At 54.1% G+C, this 25,395-nt stretch overlaps 1 protein-coding gene across 2 annotated transcripts in view; it reads right to left on the bottom strand.

Moving 5' to 3' along the window:
- Positions 1 to 16: 16 nt before the first annotated feature.
- Dnah1 (dynein, axonemal, heavy chain 1) overlaps positions 17 to 25,395 on the bottom strand; it is a 61,068-nt gene continuing 35,689 nt past the window's right edge. Inside the window, 40 exon segments of one of the 2 annotated variants that reach the window (NM_001033655.2) lie at positions 17 to 189; positions 671 to 905; positions 1,128 to 1,479; positions 1,835 to 1,965; positions 2,103 to 2,273; positions 2,802 to 2,978; positions 3,050 to 3,229; positions 3,642 to 3,812; positions 4,119 to 4,250; positions 4,326 to 4,484; positions 4,708 to 4,852; positions 5,076 to 5,272; positions 5,710 to 5,861; positions 6,151 to 6,346; positions 6,487 to 6,712; positions 7,182 to 7,342; positions 7,437 to 7,586; positions 7,684 to 7,803; positions 8,423 to 8,548; positions 9,011 to 9,142; positions 9,320 to 9,511; positions 9,590 to 9,757; positions 10,524 to 10,715; positions 10,980 to 11,165; positions 11,954 to 12,064; positions 12,405 to 12,596; positions 13,229 to 13,400; positions 13,614 to 13,822; positions 14,656 to 14,791; positions 15,263 to 15,459; positions 16,581 to 16,811; positions 17,728 to 17,906; positions 20,987 to 21,025; positions 21,694 to 21,867; positions 22,486 to 22,643; positions 23,146 to 23,306; positions 23,422 to 23,562; positions 24,642 to 24,749; positions 24,838 to 24,996; positions 25,217 to 25,336. In NM_001033655.2, coding sequence (NP_001028827.2) covers positions 68 to 189; positions 671 to 905; positions 1,128 to 1,479; positions 1,835 to 1,965; positions 2,103 to 2,273; positions 2,802 to 2,978; positions 3,050 to 3,229; positions 3,642 to 3,812; positions 4,119 to 4,250; positions 4,326 to 4,484; positions 4,708 to 4,852; positions 5,076 to 5,272; positions 5,710 to 5,861; positions 6,151 to 6,346; positions 6,487 to 6,712; positions 7,182 to 7,342; positions 7,437 to 7,586; positions 7,684 to 7,803; positions 8,423 to 8,548; positions 9,011 to 9,142; positions 9,320 to 9,511; positions 9,590 to 9,757; positions 10,524 to 10,715; positions 10,980 to 11,165; positions 11,954 to 12,064; positions 12,405 to 12,596; positions 13,229 to 13,400; positions 13,614 to 13,822; positions 14,656 to 14,791; positions 15,263 to 15,459; positions 16,581 to 16,811; positions 17,728 to 17,906; positions 20,987 to 21,025; positions 21,694 to 21,867; positions 22,486 to 22,643; positions 23,146 to 23,306; positions 23,422 to 23,562; positions 24,642 to 24,749; positions 24,838 to 24,996; positions 25,217 to 25,336 — 6,660 coding nt within the window. In that variant the 3' untranslated portion in view covers positions 17 to 67. 2 annotated transcript variants of the gene reach the window in all.

Here is a 25,395-nt window from a genome sequence, read left to right on the forward strand (position 1 = left end):
GTACATAGCCAAGGCACAGCAGGACTTACTGGAGAACTTTTAATGGCCCTTGCCCTTCTATCTGGGTCTAGTAGTCCAGGGCACAGATGAGAGCTACACCACGCTTTATCCAGTGTCGCTGAGGCTGGTTGCTGGGGATCTCTACAGCAATGACGTAGTTGGTTGAGTGGCCTGTAGTCGATAATGTTCCTGAAGCAGGCAAGAAGGGGTTAAGTTTAGGTTATACCCTATCACGGCTAGAGAAGGGCTGGGTTAGGGACAGGAGCATAGGCAGTGAGTTCCACAGACCTGGGTTGGGGATAGGGAGGGACCCTGGCCCCACAGTCAGGCTCCTTTGTGACTGGATCTGATCAAGGCTCAGGCCTGCCTAGATTTATGTCTCTGTGACTGAAGAGGAAGGTGCTACCACCCATCTCAGTCTCTATTGGGCCCAGCACTGCTTCATCCCTGCTTTTGGCTTCAGGTCTTCTGAGCCCATAGAGGCTTGTAGGTGAACAGTAGATTACTAAGGAGGGCAAACAGGCTGGGAATTGAACCTCCAGATACTACCTTGCTGCATTGGGCTTTGGCCTGGCCAAACCTCTACCAGCCTTGCTGGTCAGCCAATCGGGGTCTGCATTAACTTCCTAGACTTCCACCTGCAGTTGACGAGTCTCCTTGGCAGCCTTACCAGCACGGGTCAGAGTCTTGTAGATGGGGCACAGGTAGAAGTCCTGGTTCTGGACCTTTCGGTTAGCTACTGGCAAAAGCCAGATAACAGCCATCTCTGTGTACAGCTCTTTGGGCCGGGACTCAGCCAGCTGGAAATCGAACGGGTCCCAGCGAGCGCCTTCCAGGAACAGTCCGTAGATATAGCACCCCGTACTGGGCCTTTCCGCAATCTCTGATGATGCGTAGGACAGTACCTGTGGTGGGCACACAGACACCCACATTGGAAACAGGATGTGGATCTGCATCAGGAGGCAGGTCTCTGTCCTGAAAGCCGCAGGCTGCCCATCATCTATCTGCCATTACAGTCTGTTACCTGCCCCTCTGATTTCCCCTGGGGCTGTTGGCCTGGGTCTTTTCACCTCCTACTCAGATTACTCCAACCTTTAACCCCCCCTCCCTACCGCCCTCCTTCAGACCTTGAAATCAAAGGTGATAGTGTCGATAGAGATGACGAACTTTCGGGCAAAGTTTTGTAGAGTGCCTGTCAGGAAAGCCTGAGGGAAGAAGAAGCCACTGATCCAGAAGACAGATGGGATGCCATTTTTGATCCAGGAATGCAGGAAATTCAGGCGCTGCAGCAGGTCCATGATCCAGGAAGCCAGTGGCTTGAGCGACGGGTAGGCCTTGCTTTTCCAGAGCTCAGGCACAGCGTTGTTGTACAGGCTGGTGGACATCAGCTCTAGCTCCAGGGACATTACCACTAGCCCCTTTATTGCCTTGAGCATGTCACTGAGTGTCTGTGTGATCACCATTAGGAGCTTGTTGTACCTGTGAGGTCAGGAGCAAGTGTTAGTGGGCTGGGGTTCTATGGCAGTGTCTGTGCCTCTCCATCTGAGGCCACAGACCACGATAGAACACAGAAGCTTAGGTGCAGAACTGGGTGAGGCATACTGGGTACAATACCAGCCCTGGCCCTTAGCAAATATGTGGCTTAAACATTCTTGGGCGGCGGGGGGGGGGCGGGGGGGGCTCAGTTTATCCATCTATAGAACGAGAATCGGCAGCCACAGTTGAGGACAGATGTTTAGTACTTAGCCCAACAGCTGGCTAATAGTAACACCTGCTGTCTCTCCAGCAGTGGCCCAGGCCTGACTGGGTCTGCCTAGGCGTGGCAGGACATTACCTAATGACCTCTTGTACCAGCACAGTGTTCATTGACTCCTCATACAGTACAGGGTACTTGTTTACCACCTCCTCCAGGTCAACAGGTTTGGGCACCTGGACCAGGATGTCCTCAGCCACGTCTTCCACTAACTGCAGGGCCAAAGAGACATGAGGGGCAAGGCTGGCTACTCAGCCATGGCAAGATTCTAATCGAGTTGTACTCCTGGGGGTAGGCGGGACAGGGCAGCCTGGCTTTGCCTAAACCCTGGCCCTCTATTACTACCCACCTCCTCCCGGCTCTGGCCACCCATGGAGGAGGATTTGGGCTGCAGCTGGAGAATGGCACCAAATAAGGCAAACGTCTCGTTCTGGGCAAAGGTGATGTTGGCGTTGTCATGCAGACCGAAGATCTCAGGCATGTCATTGAGTGGAAGGCTCTTGATGTAGGAGAGGTAGCCCTGGGAAGCAAGACGGCTGAAAGTGAAGGCCTCAGCCTGCTCTGCCCCCGCCTTCAGACCACCACTACCCTTCCTAGTTCATTTCACCGTTGCTTCTGGAACTGAGATGGTTTCTGTGGTGCTGTGTATCATAGCTCTTGCCTTCCTTCAGCCCTTCCTGCCATCCTACCCTGTAGCTGCTCAAACCTAACATGCTCCCTCTTGTCAGTCCCTATGTGGTACTCACTCAACCCAAGTTCAGGATGCTTCCCCCACCACCCTAGAGTATGTGCTTAGGGAGTGCCGCCCTCAGAGTCAGCATTACCACCACACTGAGTGATACTTGGAATTGGCAAGGCAGGGTTCATCTCTCCCCATAGAACCTGCTCCCCTCTGGCCTGACTGACCGCATTCCTCACTGTGGGATGGGTTTTTCATTTGGTGCTCCGGAAGACAAAGCTGTCCCTCTTCCTACTGCCTCCTCTCCTGTATTAAGGCTCCACGGGACCCCAGGGAAGTCCTCTGGCAGGCCCCTTCCTGCGGACTCACATTGAGGTCATAGGTGGGTGGGATCTGGTGGTATATGCCAGATTTGCTGTACCTGTGCTCCGGAGAGAGCACAGCAGGGTTGTAGAAGTCTTCTAGTATGTTCATGACACAGCGTCGGTCCCAGTCGTCAGTGACGCGACCACCATAGTTGATCTCTCCAGCTGTGTACTTGAGAACCTATGGGACGGGTGAACAACGGTCCCATTACAGGTGCCCACGTCAGTGGCACCGAGCCTCCCCTTGCCTACCTTGTAGGGGATATCCTCATATTCATCTAGGAACATCTTGAGCTGACTGATGCAGATGCGCAGGTCTCCATCTGTGAACTCATAGGGGATGTTGAAACCCAGGGGCCCAAACTTACGGCGCTCAAGTGCGTTGCCGTGGAACAGACACAGAGATAGCAGCAGGGACTTGAACTCCACAACCTGTGGGACAGGAAGGGATAGAGTCATAGGAGGAAGGGCTGGGACAGGAGGTGGGTACTTAGAAGGTGTCTCCCCTCTGAAGCCCTTTTCCTATGTGTGAGTTGTGTGGGTGTGTGCTCGTGAGTTGCTCACAGAGGCCAGAGGTGTCAGATCCTGTGGAGCTGGAGTTTCAGGCCATTGTGAGCTGCCTGATGTGGATGATGGGAATTGTCAGATCCCTGTGGAGCTGGAGTTTCAGGCCATTGTGAGCTGCCTGATGTGGATGATGGGAATTGTCAGATCCCTGTGGAGCTGGAGTTTCAGGCCATTGTGAGCTGCCTGATGTGGATGATGGGAATTGAACTCAGGTCCATCTGGAAGAGCCACCAGTACTCTCGACCACGGAGCGTCATCTCTCTAGCTGATGCCTTACCTTTTGACAGGAGTGGAGGAAGTCATCACTGAGGCTGTTGTAGGACTTCAATAGATTGGCTTTGACGCCACGTGGCGGTTCAATAGTCATTTTGGAGCCATTTTGTAGGATGGACACTGGGAACTTATTACTGGGCAAGCTGGTGAGCCATAAGCGGAAGTCCCGGTGTACCTGGTGGCCACAGCACCGCGTGAGCACAAAGACCCAGACCTAGGTACCTCTGACTCACTCCTTCCTTGAGTTGGTTAGGAAATAAGGCAGTGCAGACAACTGGCTGAGAACAGGCCTTAGCATAGCAGGTCCTGGGGCCACCAGTCTGTCCTGCATAGCCCTTGGAAGCCACCAACCCCAAGACCCAGCAACTCAGAGGCCAATAATAGTGTAGTTAATAATCCAGAATACTCTAGCTGCATCATGGCATGCATCTATGTGTCTGAGTCTGGCCTGTACACTTTGTGGGCAGGCATCATGGCACACCTTGTCAGGATTGATGTGCTCGATGAGACGCTCCAGGGCTGGCATCCAGCTTGGTGCCAAGTGGCAGTTCTGAAAGAAGACCCACTTGCCCCTCTCTATGGAGTTGCGCATCATGGCTTCAGCCCGAGGGCCCTGTGGGGACAGGAACATTGAGTAGGGACTGCTGTTCATCCGCCTTAGCCTACCTCTTCCTTACCTTCCCCTTACCTGACCCTGTCCCAAAGAGATGGCAGAGAGCTTCTTGGAAAACTTCATTTCTTCTGCAAATTTATAGAGGTCAGCAGCAGGGTCAGTACCAGGTGACAGCACAAAGATGAGGGGTGTTGTGGAGTTGGACTCCTTGAACACTGCAGACAGATTGGCTGTCTGGAAGGGTAGGAAGAGATGATGAGACCACCTTGGGCTGCTGAGAGGCAGGGCTCAGGGCAAGGGCAGGGATTCTAGAGGTTCCTGGAGCAGTGCCAGAAGGGCCTTTGAGGTCCTAGCTCATCTGTGTTCCAAGAGTTCTCTCCTGGACAGGGCCGGAAGGTAGGTCTCAAAGCACCTACCTGAGACCCAGGACACCAGCTCTGCCAGGATCATCACTTGCCTGGGGCTCAATGAATCGGGGTTCCAGGTGGTTGGCCACAAAGTCCTGCATGGCATTAGTAACTTTATCCCCACGCAGGCAACGGAGAATAAGCAGTTTCTGGAACTCGTCCAGGTATGTGTTCCAGATGCCAGGCAAGGGCTCCCTGCAATAAAGCCCACCTATCACTCAGAACCAGCCTACAGGAAACCACAGGCCCATGAACTTTGTCAGATGTATGGGGGTTCCCAAGAGAACAGGGCTAGAAGCACAGGGAGATGTGGCCATAGAGGCAGGGCAAGACCAGGCCTTTCAGAGGAGGTCTCTGGGTGGGCCTATTTCTGGGGTCTTCTCTTGGGTCCCTGGGGGCATACTGGGGGCCAGCACACCTGTGAGGCTCAGCACTGTCAAAGATGGCCTGGAATTTCGGGAGGTGCTGCACGAAGTCGGTAGAGAAGGTAGAAAAGGCTGGCAGGTTTGAGAGTGCCAAGATGTCTCTCCAGGCCCGGTCTGAGAGCCAATGTGGGGCAGGGTTCTCAGACATGGTCTGGATGGAGCCTCCAGACAAAAGGTAGCGCCACTCACCCTAGCAGAGTACAGACTAGGTTAGTGCCCACACCTTGTAGCCAGCAACTTACCCAGAGAAACCGAGGTACTCTTAGTGTCCACTACTCTGCCCTTTCTTGGATATGAGGTTCACAGAAGCTCCTGAGTAGACCGGTATGGGAGGCTCAGGACAGTTTGACAATCTCTCTGCTCAGTAGCACATTTAAGCTCTGGGAAGACCTGTGTTCATAGCCTCAGTTGGGCCATATTAATCTAGAGTCCCCTGTTGTGTTTAAGCAAGGGATTGTGTTTTCAAAGATCTCTGTTCCCTTTAACTGTGTTATGCTCTTTTGCTTGGCTTTCCCTTTATCATGATCCCGTGCTTTCAGGCCCACAATATGGTGACCCCTCAGACAGACAGACAGACAGACAGACAGACAGACAGACAGTCCCTGAGCCATCTGCCTGCTCCTGCACCTGGTTGATCTTGCCCTCATTCATCATAATACGGACGCACAGCAGGAAGGCGAACATCAGCTTGTGCTTCTCAAAGAGGCTGCGGCAGACATTGCTGTAGAGGCTGAAGGTTAGGTAGCGGTTGATGTTGACGATGCGCTTCTTCAGGTTGTCTACGGGGTAGAAGGAATGGTGGCAGAGCACGGGAAAATGGGGGGAGGGAGACAATCTCAAGGCCTAGCCCAGGTTCGAAAGTCTTCCTAGCAGGGTAGCCTGTGCATCTCCTTGGACAGCAAATGCTTCCAATAAGGGGCTCTAAGTGGGGTGAAGATGAGAGGTGGTTTGTTCTTCGGTATCGGGGTGTGTGGTGTAAGGGGGAAGGTTGGTAGGGGCTCATAGAAGTGCACCCATAAGCATCCCGTCCATCTCAGAGCAGGACTGTTATGTCTGTGTTAGAGATACCTGCTCTCTCTGAGTTGGCGATGCCCGAGAGGAAGATGTTGAGGAACCACTCAAGAGAGTACTGGTACATGGGGTCCACGTTGGCCAGGTCTGACACACAGAAGAAGAGGATCTGGGTGCGGACAGCCACAGGTATGTACTCCATGCGCGTGAGGTCAATGTCCTTCTCTGTCTGCTCTGCAATCCTGACCTTAGCCTAGGTAGAGGGGCAATAGGAGAGGTGTTAAGTCCAGGGAGGCTGCAAAGAGCAGAAGGTAACGGTAAGGGGTTAGGGGCGAGTCAGGGTTGGGGTAAACGGGTAGGGTCAGGTTGGTAGGAAGGAAGGCACTTCCCAACCTGGATCTCAGCAGCCTTCATCTTGGAAGCCTCCAGCACCTTGATAAGCTCCACGTCGTCCACAGGGTTACCCTCGGAGGAGCTGAGGCGGTACAGGATCTGGTCCTCAATGTCTTTTAGCTCCTGCCGCATCTTGGCATTACTGATAATCAGCTGGTTCTTGGCCTCTTCCAGATCAGGCCGTTCCTCGGCCACTACCTGGCCCAGTAGCTGGTCCTCTAGGCCACTACCGGGCAGGGGGGAGGACATCAATGGTTATAACAGCCCGAGAACTCCAGGGATCAATGCTGTCCACACTTATCTATCAAGAGCCCGTTGCCAGTGTCAGCCTGGGAGACCTAGCCTCAATCTGTGGGACTAATGCAGGGTTGCTTTCAAACCAATGGTTCTCAGTGAGACCTTGAGTAGCAGGGGCTGGCCAGCTAGATTCTTCATTGGCAAAGGGGGCTGTGAATAATCAAGTAAGATACGGCTTAAGAGGGTCTGGTTGTAGCAACTCAAATGAAGACTTTAGTATGTAGCAGGCTGTGTGTGTGTGTGTGTGTGTGCGCGTGTGCACGTGCGTGTGCATGTGTGCATGTGGGTGTGTGTGTGCATGCGTGCGTGTGTGCGTGTGGGTGCGTGTGTGCGTGTGGGTGCGTGTGCGTGTGTGTGTGCGCGTGCGTGCGTGTGTTGTCTTGGGTGGAGGCTCTTACCTGGGTGACAGTGTAAAGTTGATGAGGGTGAGTTTGGTGGAGACCTCTGGTGAATAGTGAGGGTTGGGCAGCTTGGTGGTAATGTACATCCTGAAGTCCTCATGGTAGGGGATCACTGTGTCTCCCAACTTCAGGACTGTGTTCCCTTGCTGCTTGTACGTCTGTAGTAGGTAAGATGGGCCGGCAGTGGTTGGAGTGAGGACAGCTCTTTGTTCGGGCCTGCAGTCCGTGGCTTCCCCTTCCCCACAGGCCTACCTGCTTAAGCAACACGGGCTCCAGTGCGGGATCCAGCTCCTCACCCACATTTTCCAGAAGGCAAGGCTTGCCAAAGCGGATAGCGTTTTCCATGCTGCGCAGGAAGTCGCGGTCACTCAGCTTGAACACATCTAGCCCACTCTCCTTCTCCTGCAGGGGAAGGCGGGGTTACGGGAGCTTAGAGTGGGCCCAGGGCTCCATGAGCACTGGGAAAGGCACCTGAGCCTGTGTGAGGAGGTTTGCTTACCATGTTCTTGATCCATTTGTTAGCCTGACCCTGAGGGTCAATGAAGTGGGTCCAGCGCTGGGAGAATTGATTGATGACCCCATTCTCCACTGACAGAGTGTCATTGGGGAGGCCAGCAATCTGTGGGAAACCAGGCGCCATGCTCGGTCACGATTCTTGTGTGAGCACAGCTGGCTGGGACATTAGCTACCCACTAACTGTAGGGCTGTAGGTTTCTCCTTGAATGCTTTGGATGGAGGAGCATGAGGGGTAGAGATGGCAGGGTGGATAGGACGTGTCTCCTGGATTCTCTTCTGCTGCCGGATGCTCTCCCGGTGCTGTCCTCTGTGGGCCTCTTTGTCCCTGTGGTTTCTGCATCCTTGCTTAGTGACATTACCTTCAGGGTATCCAAGTCCCACTGGCCCTTTATACTTGCCCACCATCGGCCTCTCCCGGCCTTTGGGCCTTGCTTAGCCCTGACTTGAAACCTCTCCCCACAGATGCATCTGTGCCACCCCTGGCCTGCTTCTTTTTTTATTTTTTTATTTTTAGAGCTGGGGACCGAACCCAGGGCCTTGCGCTTGCTAGGCAAGCGCTCTGCCACTGAGCTAAATCCCCAACCCCACCTGGCCTGCTTCTTTTTCTTCTCACCACCCTCTTGCTGCAACCAGGAGGATCCAGAGGAGGCATCCACTGGAAAGGAGGGTGGAAAGGAGGCAGGGGGCTCTAGGCCCAGCCTGAAGTGCACTCTGATAGTTACCTGCCAAGAGCGGATCTTCACGGGGTTTCCCAGGGTTGAAATCAGCGTGGGCTTGGAGGTGTGTGGGACACCGTAAACTGTGAGCTGGTTGACCCAGTACTCATAGAGCGCTGCACGGTACTGCCCCTGGGGAGATGTGAAACTTAAGGCCACCACACTAGGCACACAGCGTTCTCCTCCCCTCTGGCTACAACACTGCATGCAGGAGTCAGATCTCAGATGAGGAGCTGGACATTATAGACATTTCAGACCTGCTTGGATCCTACAAACCTCAGACCCTTGTCTATGAAGTGGGTCATGCCTGCAGGGTCTTCCCAAAAGATGGCTCTGAGGATTCAGTGGGGCACACAGTGAAGCATTTTAGAGCAGTGTTTAGCATGGGTGCACATGTGTGAGCCTTTATATACTTCCAATAGGGGCTCTTGCAACTTGTGTGAACAGCTGTGTACCTGCTTGGTACCTATATGCTACAATGAGGGAAGGAAGGAGAGCTGCCCCACAGGTTGTCCTCACAGAGGTAAGGCCTCAAGGGGAGGGGGCTCTCTTTGTGGGATAAAGCTGGTTAGGATACAGTAGGGGATTCTTTACCGTGAAGGGCCCCAGGTAGGCCACAAAGCCAGCAGCCACCAGCACATCGCCAAAAATGTTGTCAAGCATATTCTCCAGATTCTCCACAGTGTCCTGCCAGCGAACCTTTTCGTCTGCTAGCCCGTTGATGAGCTGTAGAAGCAGCCTTGTGGGATGGGCTCCGGGAGGCTGGCCTGGGGACTGGGACTATCTCCGCCCACGGTGACCCCACCCACAGGTTGCTATAAAGGGGGTGGGGAGAGCCAACCCATAGTTGTCTTCCCGGCGGGCCTGCCGGTGGTCTCTGTGGTCTCCCACGGGGTGGCGAACCTTGTCGGCCCGGCCTAGGCGCTGCTCACACTGCTCACACTTCATCTCCAGCTCCTCCTTCTTGGTCACGCACTCTCGATACTTGGCCTGCAGCGTGGAGATGCCATCTTCCACTTCGCGCAGGTGGTGCTTTGCCTCCTCTAGTATCCTCTGGGTGACTTCCAGGTCGTCCTGGGCTTCTCGCAAGGCTTGCTGCAGACAGAAAGGTGCAGATCATAGCCAGTCCCTGGGAAGGCGAGCCAGCCCCCACCAGCGCCGTACAGTCCTCACCCGTTTGGGCTCCACAGCCTTGGCTACAAAGTGGTACTTGTGCATGGCGCGCACCCACTGGCAGATGGACGTGCAGGCCTTGGACACCTTGGCAATGGCGGCCGGTTGGAACTCCTCGTTGTCGATGTATGGCTGGATGGCTTTGATAACTGCTTCCCCAATGTTGTCCTGAGGCAGAGACCACTCATCTCAGGACACTGCTTCCAAAGAGGGACAACTAAGATCCCCTCTCCCCATATCTCAGGGGCTGGAGAGCCTCTCACACTCATGCTCTGCCCCACCTGAACCAACCACTGTTGGTGATGGGCCTGGGAACCTATACTGTACTTTCAGAGGCCAGGGCTAAGTCATGCCCTGGAGAACAGAGCTCAGGCTGTGAGCCATCCTGGACTGGGTGCCTCTCTACGAAGGGTGTCTCTGGCCCTGCCCATGTAGGCCAGGCAAGTGGTATTCAGTGACTTTCTGGACTGGAGAGAGGCTCCCTGAAGGTTCTGGCCTCCTGGCTGACCTAACCATGGCACAGTCCAAGAGAACAGAGAGATACCCAGGGACTGAAAATCTCAACTGGATCCATGTACAGAGAACAGAGAGGCAGCGGAGGAAGCCGGTAAACCTCTTGGCTAGGATAAGAAGAATCTCCAAGTTGCAGAGCCTTGGAGTGACTGTGAGTGACATCATATAGGCACAGGGACCTGCCCTGGCAACAACTTCTGGTGGGGAAGGGGATGTCTCATCCCACATGACAGCTCCTCAGGTAGACTCTATGTCCAATGGCCCCAGACAGCTCTATGTCCCCCAGGGGCATGTGTGCTGCAACTGCTGGTGACGACAGAACAGAGCATAGCTCCTGCAGATAGGTGATGGGTACTTTGCCAGCTCCTACCCTTTTGCCGTGTCCTGACCACTGGCTGACCCATGTGCCTAGTGTGGTTACCTTGTCAAACTTGAAGAGGCTTTCAAGGAAGCGGCCTGGGTCTTGCAGCAGCCCCTTGCCGGGCTCCCAGTAGTCATCCACTTTGGAGCCTGGTTTCTCTCCGGGTACCTTCTTGGGCTTGATGCCCTTCATGATGCACACGGCCTCTATGACCAGCTTCACTCCCGGGGGTGGGCGCTGCATGGCACGCACCTATGGGTCATGCCAAGAGGTATAGAAGGGGAAGGTCCTACCAGCTCGGGCAAGGTGGGGCCCTGCCAACCAAGTCTTTACTGCCACAAGACCTAGGGTCCCAGGAAAGTGGGACAGACAGTGAGGATCTGGCCCTCGTTCTGCTGTCCCCTGTTGGTACACAGTCACCAAAGGATGTGCACAAGGTGGGCCTGGGGACACCATTAGGACCTGAGAGGACACAGAGAGGGACGCAGAGAGTGCGAGGTGACGCCCTCTACTCACCTCTGTCACATCATTCTTGTTGAGGTTTCGAAGGCTGGCCAGGGCTGCGTCCAGGGCCGGCAGGGCCTCATCCAGATCCTTCTGGGCGTCATCAGCAATAGCTTGGGCCTTGCTGGCCTTCTCGTTGGCCTTGATCTCCTCTGCCTGCACTGATTTCCGGGTCTCTTCAGCTATGGCTGTGTCCACCTGCAGTTGGGAGACAGGGCATCCAGTTAGTGGCCAGTGGCAAGGGCAGGAATACCAACCCCTCCCCACTTCTGAGGATGGGGATGTCCACCCTTTCCAAGGGCTTCTTTTTCTTTTCTTTTCTTTTCTTTTTTTTGGAGCTGGGGACCGAACCCAGGGCCTTGCGCTTGCTAGGCAAGCGCTCTACCACTGAGCTAAATCCCCAACCCCCTAAGGGCTTCTTAGTTGCAATAGGTTGCAGAGACCTGGGAAGTCTAGGAGCTTCTCCCACACATCTCCAAGGCCCACCACGGGCCTTAGGGGTTTCCAGGTTTGGGCAATCCAGTCCTACAGGCCCACATTGCCGTCTGTGCACAATGCCGAAGTGTACCTCCCCTTTCTTCAGGGAACGTTTTGTAATACTGACTCTGCAGGACCAAGCCTTGAATCCTGGCAGAAAGCTGTCATGCTAATGGTGGTCTGTGCTGGGAGGACCGAGCCCTCCATGTAAACCCTGATTCTGTGTGGCATCTGCATGTCTGTGTATGCCAGTTCTGCCGCTCAGTCTGAGCTGTGACATCATCAGTTCCCGGCCTCTTTGGATTCATCAGCCTTGCCCTTCATAAATGCCCAGCCAAAGGGGTGCCTGGCCTAACGTGGGGATAGTCCTGCCTAAGTATCTGCCAGGTAAACGAGAAACCGGTGAGGTGTGAAAGCCAGGGGCTCGCCCTTTGATGTTTGAGATGTTGAGCATCCTCACACAGGACCAGAGAGGGAGCTGGGCTTAAGAGCTCTCGTGAGCACCCGACCTTGATCTGGTCCATAGTGAGCAAGGTGTCCTTGGCAGCTTCTTCCAGCAGGGGGCGCATAATCTCCAGCTCCTCCTGCATCTTGGCCACATCCTCCGAGGTGCGCAGAAGCTGAGTTTGGGAGCAGAGAAAACAAAACACGAAACGGTTGTTACAGGAACTAGAGAGGCGCCAGGCCTCAGGGTTCTGAGGAGAGGGTTCTGCTGAATCACCTCCACTCGGGTGCCCCTGGTTGCTCAGTGGTTTCTAGAGGAGGGGGCCTCCCTCCCTGAGAAGTTGGGGGTACCTGTTTGACTTTGCCCTTCACTGATAAGTTCTATTTTTTTTTTCACTGAGAAGGAAGTCACCCTTTGCAGCGCCTCAAGGCTGGGGTGCCATGGCATCAAAGACTGCTGAAGCCCAGCACGGGTAGCTAGGCTAGCCACTGCCTTCCGGCCTTCCTCGGGCCTACCTTGTCAAGGCCACTCTTCATTCGGTGTTTGGCCGTCTTCAGTTCCATTTTCTTCTGTCCAATGAGGATGGAGAAAATATTGAGCAGCTCCAAATAGCTCTTGGGGGTCACGTAGTTGTGGCGGGCCAGCTCTGCCAGGTACTCGACACATTTCTTGGCCACGGACTGGTGGATATACACGCAAACGTGAATCTGTGAAGGCAGAGATCATGGACGCTTGCTGTGCTTCAGCAAAGACCAGGTACCAGGTACCCACAAGGCCACTGTGCCCTGGTCCCGAGGAAAGGGTCACAGCGCAACTGTACCTCAGATAAATGGTTTCCTAAGATCCTCATGACCTCCGGGCCTAGGTAACCTTTAATGTGGATGAAAAACCCAAGGCCCATACTAGTCAAGAACAGACCTGGCCTTGACGATGGACCCAGGTGTCGTCCAGCCGTGGCCCTTGACTCAGCCCCATGAGCCGCCTCCCTCTGGAAGGCCTAAGATGGTGTCCCATCAGAGAGGCTGGGTCTAAGACAGGGAAACACTGGCTTCATCTTAGCTCTTGAACCTCAGAGGGCCAGCTTTCTAAGACTGAACTGACAAATCTGCCTGATCCTATCTGTAGTCTCTAAGGGGTGCTAGCTGTCTGTAGAACACTCCAGGTCACCATGTTACCTACGGCCTCGTTTCACACATTGTAGAACTGAGGCGTAACCAGGCAGCACCATCTCACCAACACTTTGCTGGCCGTGGTCGGCCTCAGTGACCCCGAGCCTCTATTAAGTGAGACATTTCTCCCCCCTGACCCCCAAGAGACTGCATCTCACCACGGTACCCACCAGTCCTTCAATTACTTCACTCGAACATTCCAGTTCTGGGATCTCATGCAGGAACCTGGTGGCCACAGATTGCAGGGCCTCTGCGGGCCACTCGTTAAACCAGTCAATGGTGCAGCAGTTGACAAGTGAGGGGAACTGCCTCAGGCGAGCACGGAAGACCTCTCCAATGGGACTGAGGGAGAAGGATCCCCATGAGGCCCAGCAACGCTGACTTAGGCACTCGGCACTCAGGGCCTGTCTAGAACCCCACATCAGAGTAGCCAGGCCAAACCAACCTAGTAGTCCTGTCTGAGTGGCATGGTGGCCAGGCCTGGGGCCACTTCACTTCAGAAGAACTCGCTCACATCCCTGAGGCCCCGTGTAGCTCGGTGACAGCTACACGTACCTCATGCACAGCACCATGTGGATGTTGTTACGCACACGCCCGGTATAGGCGGCCATGAGATTGGCTTTGGTCGGCTGCAGGCCCTGCTCCTGTATGTAGGGCCGCATGGTGTTGACGATCTGGTCTTGCTCATCTGCACTGTAGAGGTTGGGGATGTCACCTGAGTTCAGGATGTTGTTAATGTCCTCCAAGAAGGACTCGTTCTTGATCTGGAGAAGGACAAGGGGCAGGAGCTAAGCTTTTATGGACACCCCCACAGTCGCATCCCATGAATGATTTTGCCTGACCTTTGTAACAGCCCCATATAGAAACTAGGCCAAGGTCACGCCATTGACTTCATCATAGGTCCTGGCCTTCCACTCAGATCTGCCCCATAGTGGAGGCTGGGAGTATAACCTGCGGGGCTGTGGCAGGGCCCAGAGTCAGGGGTGGGATGGGGTGGAGTCTTCCTGATCCTTTTCTAGCTTTTCTTCAAGGCCTTATTTTACTTAAGGAAGAAACCATGGCCACCGACAGAGCCATCTGGCCTGTGTTGAGGGAAACCTCACTTTCTTGACTATATGAAAGGGCTGGACAGATCTAAGAGGGAAGGGACCTTGTCTAGGGTCGGGGCATGATCTTGGAGCCTTTGACCCACACAACCTGTACTGCCAGTCAGGTTTAAGTACTGTCCTGTTTGCCTTGTGGCCTCTCTCCTCAGAGACCTGGAAAGAGACGTTATGCCCCCTAATGCAGAGCTATGGGCTCCCTATTCCTCAGGAACACGTTTGTGGTCCTTAAGGTAGGAAGCCATTGAGCCATGAGTAGTGTGTTATAGCACCAAGGTGCTTTTTACTCTTGGAGCATGAGTAATGATCACTGCTTCCCCTTAGCCTTGAGAGACTGGCTTTGGTTCCTCTCTTGACCAGTCTAATCATAACCCCACCCACACCTAATGTATAGGGAGTTGAGCATATAGGACTGAGCACCCTACGGGATACCACTTGGGGGTGCTCTGTGGTGAGCCCACCCTGAGCCCTGCCCACTGCTGTGGTGGGTGCACCTGAGTGTCTGAGAACAGGAAGGTGATGGGCAGGTTCTGCATGCCAGCCTTGAGCAGAATCTTCTTGACATCTTCACGCCACTCAGACATGCCGTAGTTCTTGGACAGCTCAACCTGGAAGCACTCATATTCCGCCCTGGAGGTGGGAGTTTGAGTGAAGGCGTGTCAGAGGCCTGGAGCCAGGTGCTGCTGGGTGGTGGGTGCTCAGAGACCCCGCTAGCCACCTGGCATCTTGCTCCTATTGGACTTGTAGCTTCCCTAGGCCCTGCACCCATTCTCTCCGTTTCCTGACCTACGCCTACGATTCCTATAGCCTAGATTCCTGCCCCATCCACCACCTACCCTCCATGCTCGGATTCTGAAAACAGGCCCACGAGTCTCTTTCCTAGGCATCTTTCCGGGATGCTTTCCTCTAACCTCCCTCCCATAGCACCGCAGGGTACTGTTGCTGCCTTTTCTTGGGGTTCAGGTCCCGTTTGCAGCTCTTCTAGAATCTCATGGGCTGAGTAGGTTTATGTTGGGGTGACAACAGGATTCTACCGTGGTGGAAGGCATCTGTTATAAACAGTCTGCCACATGCCACCCACTGCCCGCCATGATGCCTTACATGTGGGAGGCCAGCCGAGTGAGGGAGCTGCGGCCACTGCCACCCACGCCCAACAGGAGCGCGTTGCCCAGAGCCTGGCGCAGGGTTCGGCTGATGCGGCAGATGTGGCTCATGGCATCCACAAAGAGGACCAGCTTCAGCTTGGCTGTGTTGATCTGGTTGTAATCCTCCATGTACTCCTCGATCACCTGCATCATCTGGGAACAGGGGGATGGTGGGGAATAGCAGGCTCTCCTCCATGGAGGGGTCCCCCAGCTTCCCGCTTCTCTCTGTTCAGACCCGGAAATGCCAGTGAGTGGTTACTCTGTGACCTGGCCAGATGCAGATTTTCTCCTGTGGGTTTGAACCTTGTACGTCTTCAGGGACAGCTGAGTTGGCTCAGGCTGCCATTTGACAAACTGGGCGAACAGACGCTCCCCCCCACCCCCCAGCCAAGTCTCTGCACTCTAATTCGCTCCAGCATCCATCCCCTATTGTGGACACACTAGGATATCTTATCTCACTCTGCTTCATGAGGAAACTAACTTCCTCTTTTCACAAAGTCCAGTGAACGCCTTGGGCCCATGACCTCTTGCTGCTTTCTTTCGATTCTTGCCAGCTCTACCCTGAAAGTGTTTGGGGGAGGCCCTTGCAGGGATCCTGTGCTACCGGGTTTGTGGCAGCTCTCGCTGTAGATAGGTTTGGTAGTCGGAACATTGGGATGATGAGTACCAGGTCCCCTTTGACAGAGAGCTGGCCACAGCTAGTTCTGTTCCCTGTGCACGTAAGGAATGCTGGCTTTCAGAAGTCAGGTCTGCCTATGAGAAGCCTGACCTTTGAGGCACATTAGTCTGTAGAACTCGGGTGAGACCATCTGGGAACTAGGAGTGGACGTGTGTGGGAAAACCCACCAGGAAGTCCACGGCAGCTTCACAGCTCTGAGGTCATCGATGAAAACCTCAATCCTGTCTTCCCAAGTCCTAACTGAGTCATGGCACCAAACCCCTTCCGCCCCTTTATGAACAAGAATGGCAGCATGGCAGATGGGCATGGTGTGTCACTGTTGACAGGATTTGTCTGAGATGAACTCTTGTTCTCACGGATGGGCTGCCTCGCTAAACCCATGTGAAGGGGAAATGGGGACTCAGAGAGATCAAAAGCTTTGTTTCGTTTTGTTTGTTTGTTTTTGACTATCCTGACTTTCTAATGGTGATGGGGGAGGGCCTGGGGTCTCACACTTGTTTTGTGTAGACCTTCAGACTCTCTAGGCACTACACTGGGTGTTCTCTGGATTCCAGGCAGTAGACTGAACCCGTCCCAGAGTAGAGCACCAACTCACCTTATTCTCACTGGTGATGAGCTCGTAGGACTTTACATCTGAGCCTGGGGACATGAAGTCCCCATAAAGAATGGGTTGGAAGGGACAAACTTTGTTGAAGGCCACCCCCAAATCCTCCATCTTCATTTCAAGGAGACCATCAAACCAGCCGCGATCTTCCTCATTCACTAGGCGGTCACGGAACACACGGCAGTTCTCATGGTACCACAGCCGCAGCAGCTGCACCTTGTCCTGTTGAGTACCCAGTGTCAGGTCCTGCCTTGGTTGCTGGCCTGACGTCATCATTTGAAGTTCCGGGGGAGACAGACCGGGATGACAGGAATGTGGCACACAGGACTGGTCTCCTTTGTCTCAGAGTCACATACAGGAACTACTGGGAGACCAGCCTTCTGCACAACTGAAGACTAAGAGGATGGCGGCGTACTCTGAGCCTGCCCATCCCCGGCTCCCAGCGCCCACTATGCACCAGCACCAGCAGTTGGTCGTGCATATCCCAACACCCCACATTTGACTGCTCAGAGAGCTCTACCAGTCCTTCTGTGTTTAGATCTGCTGCCCACTCTAGTCTACTCTAGTCCAGTTTCCATGCCTCTCCACCAGAGTCCTTGGGCACACTAAGGAAGTTCCAGACTTTTCTTTTTTTTTTTTTTCCTTTTTCTTTTTTTCGGAGCTGGGGACCGCAGACATTTCTTTTAACTCATTGGCTATGAGCTCAGCAAGGGCAGAACCGCCCTTTGTCTTATCCACCCCACCTTCCTAGGATAGCCACACTTTGGTTGTTTAGCCAGCGGTTCCCGGTGGCTCCCCATTTGAGCTCTCTGCCAGACCCACAGCCTGTGCGTTCTGGCTCCTGGGCATCCCCACTGCCCACTCCTTGTATCTCCACACACTTAGCTTCCAAAGACACCTTGTTTGTCTCCACCCAAGTCTTCTCACACGTAAGGCCTCTACTAGACATTCTCCTGCCTCCTTGCCTTCTCCTGGCTTGTTCTTTTCATGACCTCATCATGGTCACGATTTTGGGCATGAGTTTGGCTCACAAGATAGGCTTAGCTGCATGAAGGTCAGGCTCTTGTGAAGGCTTAAACTTGAGAGGACGACGACGAGGGCAACAGGGGCATGGGGTGGAGGCCTGGCAGACACTCACCTCAACCTTAGCTGGTTCAGCCATGAGAATTCCCTGGAAGACTTTGGACAGGTCCCTCAGGTTAAAGGTATAGTGGGACTTGGCTGGTGTGGGCAGCAGCTGGGAGGTAATGATAGCATATATACTGATGGTAGCGTTCACGAGGGGCTCCGTCATGTGGACGATGTTGGGGGCCCCAGCTGTGGGACAGGAGAGTGGGCTGGGTCACACAGACAGGTCCTGGCTTTGCTCTTTGCTCTCCCTCACGATTCATTCCATAGTCTTAGGCTTGAATTCCACGTTTGTTTCAGCCCCTTCTTAGACACTTCCTCCCATGTAAGGCCTGTCTGATGTCCCTACCTTAGAGTGGGGATCTCTTGTTCTCTGTGCCCTAGATTTACCCCCACGTTCCTGACAACTAGCCATGCACGGGGCACTGAGATGCAGTCACAGAGGTGTGGGCGTGAATGGGCTTAGGACTGGGTGAGCCCTTCCTGCCTTGCCTCCTGAGCCTATGGTCAGCCAGGCCTGAACATGGCAATGCTGAATCACACATGGGTCTGCAGGCTTTAAGAGTGACTTTATGGTGGTGTAGGGTGACCTGGACCACAGGCTTGACCCTGTGGGCTCACTACCCTTTGTCAAGCTGCGAAAGCTCCAGCTGGTTCTTATCACTACCATAGCCATGTGCTGGCTCCATGAACACTACCCATCTCCACCGGAACTAAACTCTGAGAGTGGGAACTTGGGGTCCCGGGAGGACGCGGAAGGGACAACGGGTCAGGAGACGGAGCACGTTTCAGGTGGTGAGCAAGAGGTCGACGCACACAGACGCCTCTCACCCTTGGCAAGCTTTGTCCTGGAAACGGACCGACAAGGAGACAGTGACCAGGTGGAACATGCTACAGTGAGACTTGCGCAAGAGGAAAGTTTGGGAAACCTCAAAGTAAGGCTTTGGAGTGACTCCAGAAATTCTGGGGGGTATCACCCTGAGAAGGGAGACATTCGAGCTGAGATAAAGGGGCGAGATTGCAGCGTGTGCACTGCTGGAGAAAGCAGGCAGAGGGGCCCACAGGAGCAAACACCTGGAGAGAGAAGGTCATGGACCAAGGGGAGAGGCTGAGCTGTAGATGTGATGTGGGGTGTGAGGCAGGGACATTCTTCCAGGCACAGTCCCTTGGCTATGACAGTTGACCAGAAGGGGAGCACTGGCCTTACGATACGTTTGGTGCTATGTATTTCTGAGACAGGGTATTGCCCAGGCTAACTTTAAACTCGTGGACTGAAGTGACTCTCCTCCTACCATGGCCTCCAGAGTCGCTAGGAATATAGCAGGCTTATGGACGTTTAACAGGCCGAAGGAGGATGGATCGTTGCTAAGTGGAGGCAGAGTGAGTAGATCAGGGGAGGGCTGCCCCAGTGATTGGGAGAATGAGGACAGAGCGGTATGCTGACTGGGACAGACCCTGTGGAGAAAGCCAACGGATGAGGATGACCATGAAGTTCTTGTCATGAGCATCTGGAAGGACGGGGCTGCCATCACCGAAGGTGAGCCTGACAGGGCGCCAGAAACCCGGATTTGGTCAGGTTCAATCTGAGAAATGTGGAATCAGATGTGTGGACTGAGGGTGTGGATTTGGATGCTGGTGACATAAAGGTGACTTTGTATTTGAGCCAGGATGAGACTGTCTGAGGACAGCATATGTAAAAGGGGGCTGGAGGTCAGTGTCTAGTTAGTCCAAGATGGGGTGCCAAGATGATAGTTTGTGTTTGAAGTGACTCCCTGCAAAAAGGCTTGTGATTTGAAAGCTTGGTCCCTAGCTGGTGGGTGTGCTCGCGAGAGATGCCTGGATCACAAACACACTAAACTCATCAGTAGGTGAATTCACGGATGAAGGGAGTTTGTAATGAACCTGTGAAGGAAGTGGGCCTGGCTGGAGGAAGAAGACTGCTTCGGGAGCATCTTCGGAGACTGTACATGGCCCTGGCATCCTCCCGTCACTCCCTGGATGTCACAAAGTGAACAAGTTGGCTTTCCTATGCTTCCTGCTGTCATGGAGTTCTTCTCACCACAGACCAGGATCAAGCCAATCAGAGACGAAACTTCCGAACCAGTGAGCAAAAAGAAACCGTTCCTTCTTTAGGCTACTTTTTCAGAGCAACACGACACTGACTGATACACCCAGGAGGGAGAAGGGCCTGGGAGGAAGGGCTGTTTGCAGAGTGGATAAAGCCTGAGAGCTGATGTCACTGTGGTCAGCAGAGGAGGAGGTGACCCAATGGGAGCCAGGAGGGATGTGGGCGTGTCAGTGGGAGAAGAGCTCTGGAGCGCTTCCTTGTTAGAAAGCTAAGCAGCGAAGAGAGGCAGTGGGGGAAAGTGGGATCTGGGCGGCAGAGATAATTTGGGGTTTTGTTTAATCAAGACTGGGGAAACTGGGACATGCTCGCCTGTTTCGCTTTGTTTTTAGAACAGGGTCTCACGATGTAGCTCTGACTGTCCTCAAACTTAACCTGTAGACCAGTAGATCAGGCTGGCCTCAAATTCAGAGATCTGTCTGCCATTGTCTCTTGAGTGCTGGGATTAAAGGCATGCACCCCCCTCCCCACATATAGACATCTTTATATGTTGATGGAGTGGTCCAGCGGAACACAAAATACTGATCCTGGGGGATGTGTGACTCCCATCCTCCATTAGGCCAAAGAGGAGGGGCCGGATGTGCGCTAGAATAGGAAGCACCAGTCAAGGTGACAGGAGCCCCTGGGGGATGCCTGTAACAGGAGAGATGTAGTTCCTGAGGCTCAGAGAGGGAGCCGGACGACCTCTTTCAGCTAAGAGGAAGAGAAGGAAGAGGCAGGCACCAGGACAAGATAGAACCTGATGTGGCCAGCTGCCTTGAGTGATGACTGACATATCAGAGCTGTGTGACGCTGCCACAGAGGGAAGTCTGCCTCCTGGCTGCAAACTGCTTGTGCCTGCTCCCTGGACAAGCAGGCTTCTCTTCACTGTGGCTTTCAGACTGTGGAGTTTGTTGGATCCATTTCCTCTTTAATTCCCCGCTATGAGTGTGACACGGAATGGAGTGGCCCCAAGAGTGGTACAGGACCCTGAAGAGAGGCCGCGGCAGTGCTGACTGCGCTCTGGCTCCAGATGAGCCTGAGGAGGGCCTGTTAGGGTCCATGGTCCCAACCTTAACCTACCTAGCTTTAGCCAGAGTCCAGGGTTACCCCCAGACTACAGTCCCTTTCCTTCAGGATCCTCCCAGACCCTGGTCACACTTACGCACAGGCTCTCGGTAACTTTTCTCTCCAAGGAGTCCATCTGCAGGGTTGAGAGACAGACATAAGATTCAGTTAGGTGATTACTTGCTGCCCACCTAGGCCAGCTGCGGCCCCCTAGGAAGCTCCTGAAGCCGCTTCTTCCTCTCCTTCATCAGAGAGTATGCCCTTTCCCCAGCTGTGCATGAAGGGGAGGCTTGGTTCAGGGTCTGGCAGGGTAGCCCAGGCCGGATGGAAGGCTTGACTTCCAGCATTGCCAGTGTGCTTCATGGACAGGGTGTGCTGGGTGGGAGGCGGGCTACTGGAGAAAAGCATCCGGGCTGACTTTTCCCAAGCTCCCCCTTTGGTCTTTCTAGGTTTTCCTGTTCTAGAAAAGTGGTGGTCATTCCGCAAGCGCTTACAATGTCTCTACACGAGCGAATCAAACGCGGAGACACATGTCTATCACACACGCAGTATGCAGATTTACTGCATGGCTTTATGTTAGATGCTGTATCACATATTACCCAACTCCCAAGACTCGGAGCGACGAGTACTAGTATTAGCATCGGTTGGTAAAGAAGCCGTGAACTTGCTGGATGAAACAGCAGAGTAAAGGCTGGGATTGCAGTTAGTAGCTCAGGGCCTTCTTTCCGCCCAGTGCCGCTCGGCTGTCTTTGCTGTGACAACAAACTTTGTCCATGGCCTCTCTTGGCCCAATCTGACACTCACCCATCCAGCATCCCAGGATTATAGAGAAGATGCGCTTCTTGCTGACTTCATCCATCTCAATGAAAGACAGGTAGTTGAAGTGACGTGTCAGCCTTGGAGTGATGGCGTTCCTGCCTCCCCCTGGGGGACCCATGGCACAGACAAAGTTGATATCCACCAGGTTCTTGAAGGCTCCTGAGTGGGAGTAGGAGGTCAGGATCACACGATAAGAGTATATGTTGAAAGTGTAATTACTGGTGTGGTAGAGAGAGCATAGAGGATTTGCATCCCCGGTACCCACATGAAAGCCAGGTAGGGGGTTTGGGGACTTAGCTCCGTGGTAGAGCGCTTGCCTAGCAAGCACAAGGCCCTGGGTTCGGTCCTCAGCTCCAGGAAAAAAAAAAGTCAGGTAGGTGTGACAGTGTGTCTGTAATCCTAGCAACTCAGGAGGTAGAGACAGGGGCAAGACGGCTAGCTAGACAAGCTAAATCAGCAAGTTCTGGGTTCAGTGAGAGACCCTGCCTCCATTAGATGGACAGCAATCAAGGAAGATAGCCAACATGAACCCACAAACACACATGCTCACACTCATGCAAACACACGGACACATGTGCGTGCAGAAACGTTATTTACCGATATAAAGAGACTGTCTTAACAAACACTGAAAGTTTTCTCTGACCTAACAGTTCATTCCCTTGTCTTAAGAGAAATTAAGATATGTGTGGACTCCTAACATGGCTTTCGCTCCTGCATCTACTGTACTCTTCACCCAGCATGTGCGGCCCCTCCTTGCTGTCCCATGTTAGCACGCACCGATGATCTTTCGGTCATACCAGCCACCATGGTCCATCCACTGGCGCAACAGCTCAATAGGTGGCTGGGCGCCGTACGTCTCCAGGGCTGGCATGTTCAGGTCGTCAATGAAGAAGATGAAGTTGCGCCCCAGGGGTGGCCCGAACACACCCTTTCGCCTGTGGGAGGAGTCTCGTGAGCCTAGCATGCATGGGCACCAGGCCCCCCGGGAATGAGAAGCAGCTGAATGGCGCCTCGCTGAACTTTAGCCTCCTCCACATTGCTAACACTCAGACCAGCCCTCTGTTTTGGGACACTGGGGACGAGCCGATCTCTATCTTAGGTCTTTAAAAAGAGTCCTACTTCCCAGAAAAGTGGATAATATGTGCACAGCCCCGCCTTAAGGTCAATGAAAGCCCTGCAGAGAGACTAGACATCCTAAAAGAGGCCAGGGGAGATCCGAAAGGCAACACAAAGTCCCCTGTGGGGCTTTCAGGTTCCTGCTGGGTCATTTCAGGCAAAGCCAGGAACAGAATTTGGTGGTGATGGGTGTGTGTGTGTGTGTGCGTGCGCGTGTGTGTGTGTGTGTGCGTGTGCGCGCGCGCGCACGTGTGTGACACAGCAGCTGGTTCTGCTAGGCTGGGGACACTGTGGTTGGGGAAGGAACCAGAGGTGTCCTGCCTCTTGTCCAGCTTGCTGTCAATGAGGTCCTGGGTCTGGTTGGCTGAAGTGCGGGCTGAGAAGGTGAGGAAGTGGCTGATGTATTCCAGTGGCAGGTTCTTGAGGAGTTTGTTAGAGACTGTGAGCGTCTTCCCTGTGCCCGTCGGCCCGATACACAGCACCTGGGAGTGTGGTGAGCAGGAAGGTGGGGCACATGCAGAGAGGACGAGGAGGGAACTACCAACTTGTTGGTGCGCAGGACTAGCCACGCCCTGACCTGAGCCTCGGGGCACTCACAGGCTTGTGGTTGGTGATCAGCATGCCCAGCAGGTAGGACATCTGCATGGTGTCCATGGTGGGCACAATGATGTTGCAGTAGTTGGTGTCTGGCATCATGGTGAATGGAACCGAGTAGTCCATCCACTTTACCCAGGCAACCTAGAACCACATCTAGGTCAGGATGGGTCTGAACGCCCTCCCCACTCCTGTGGCCCCACAGCAGGAGGAAGAGGAATTGTCCTTCTGGGCCCTGGTAAGAACATCGGGGGAAAGAGCTACTTCTGACAGAGACAGGAATTCCTGTCCTCTGCTCTCCTCCTGTCCTCATGGGATGGGAAACTCCCACCACAGACGGCCAGGAATGGAGGTTCTCTGAACACAGTGAGAAGTCGGGGCTACCTGACTGCAGTTGCTGAGGTGGTAGCTTTCCTACCCACAGCCAGCCCCTAAGTCTTGGCAAGAAGATGCTCTGGGAACTGACTGGCCTGGGAATGCCACGGTGCTCACTGTTTATTTTGAGGCTGACGAGGAGTGGGGATACCAGAGCCCAGGGCACTGACAGCTGGATGCTTGAGGCCACCTGGTACTGTCACCTCACTGCTCCTGCCTCTCAAATTCCCTCACCCACGACCCTTGCAAAACTCCTTTGACGAAGTCTCAGTTTGGCCAAAGCGACAGGTCCTACTTGTGGCCGTTCTGATGCTTAGACCCTAATGTGCTCTGAGCTCCACAGTATGACTCTACGTAGTGACTCTGTCACCTCCTCTGGGGCTCGAGGGCCCTAACAAGAGCTCTGATTGACTGGTAGTTGAGATGGGGACAGTACAGCGGGGCACCAGGCACTCCTGGGCCCTTAGGGAGGGAGGCTTCAGGAAAAGTGGGGGCTGTTAACTAGAAAAGAGGGCCGGCCCCTGGACTCGGCGCCAGTAGAGAAGAAACATTTGTCTGGGAAGCAAGGCACACTGAAGCCTCTGAGCTCCACACTCAAGTCCGGCTCTCCCACTGACTGACTGATTATGCGAGGTTTGTGTCTCAGTGTCCACGCCTGTGAAATGAGCACAGTGATAGACAGCTGGTAGGGTGTGAGGCTCCTTGTGATGGTGTCACCAGCCAACAGCTTCTGACCTGCTGGCTGTCAGCGTGGCTTTCTCCAAGTGGCCACTATCCCGAGGGGGGAGATCCCACAGCCCAGGGGGCTTCACCATCCCTCCTTCCTGGGCGGGCAGCGCCGTGGCCACCTGTTTGCTCTCCTCATCGTCCTCATCGTCATCCTCAGTGCTGCTGATCCCTGCGTCATCCAGTCGGTAATCGTACACCAGCCCTTCTTCTGGGAAAGCTAGTTTTATCTGTCAGGACCAAGGGAGGCAGCCTGTGAGGCCAGGCGGGCCGCCTGCCATCGGTCCCGGGGACCTGGCCCGCCCTTCCACCTCTTACCTGTTCGAACACCATCTTTATCTTTAGCCACTGGCTGAAGTTGAGGCGACTGCTGTGGTCTCCTGTGGCGCCTACACTCCAGACCAGGGAGAAGATGAACCAGGGCTCTATCAGCTCTGGGATATGACTCAGCTTTTCAGACGGTATCTTCTTGAGGCCCTGGGAACAGAGGGAACAGCGTTAGGCCAAGTCTGAGGCAGTGGTGGGAAGCCTCAGCGGGCAGATCATGTAGCTTTCATTTTCCTGCATCACACTGGATGGGGGAGGGGGTCACGGTTCAGTACTTCCTGGAGGGAGGCTGAACAGGCTCTTTGTAGCCCAGGCGAGGAGAACAGGACACGGGGGGAAGAGGCCTCCAGCTCCGTCCTCTGGGCTGTACCTCTCTGGGTAGGAAAGGCTTGAAGAAACAGTCGAGTAGTTTGAGGAGGCTCATGGTCAGGTTGCTGTTCGTTGAGGCAACCACTTCCTTCACTGTGGTTCGGACAAAGGCGATGGAGCTCTGTTGGGAACAAGCGCCAGGCTTGTGTGGCCAGTGGTGACAGTCTTCTGCCACCTGTC

This window comes from Rattus norvegicus, chromosome 16 (genome assembly GCF_021556685.1).
Source record: "Rattus norvegicus strain SHRSP/BbbUtx chromosome 16, alternate assembly SHRSP_T2T, whole genome shotgun sequence".
In the NCBI taxonomy this organism is placed as follows: Eukaryota; Metazoa; Chordata; class Mammalia; order Rodentia; family Muridae; genus Rattus; species Rattus norvegicus.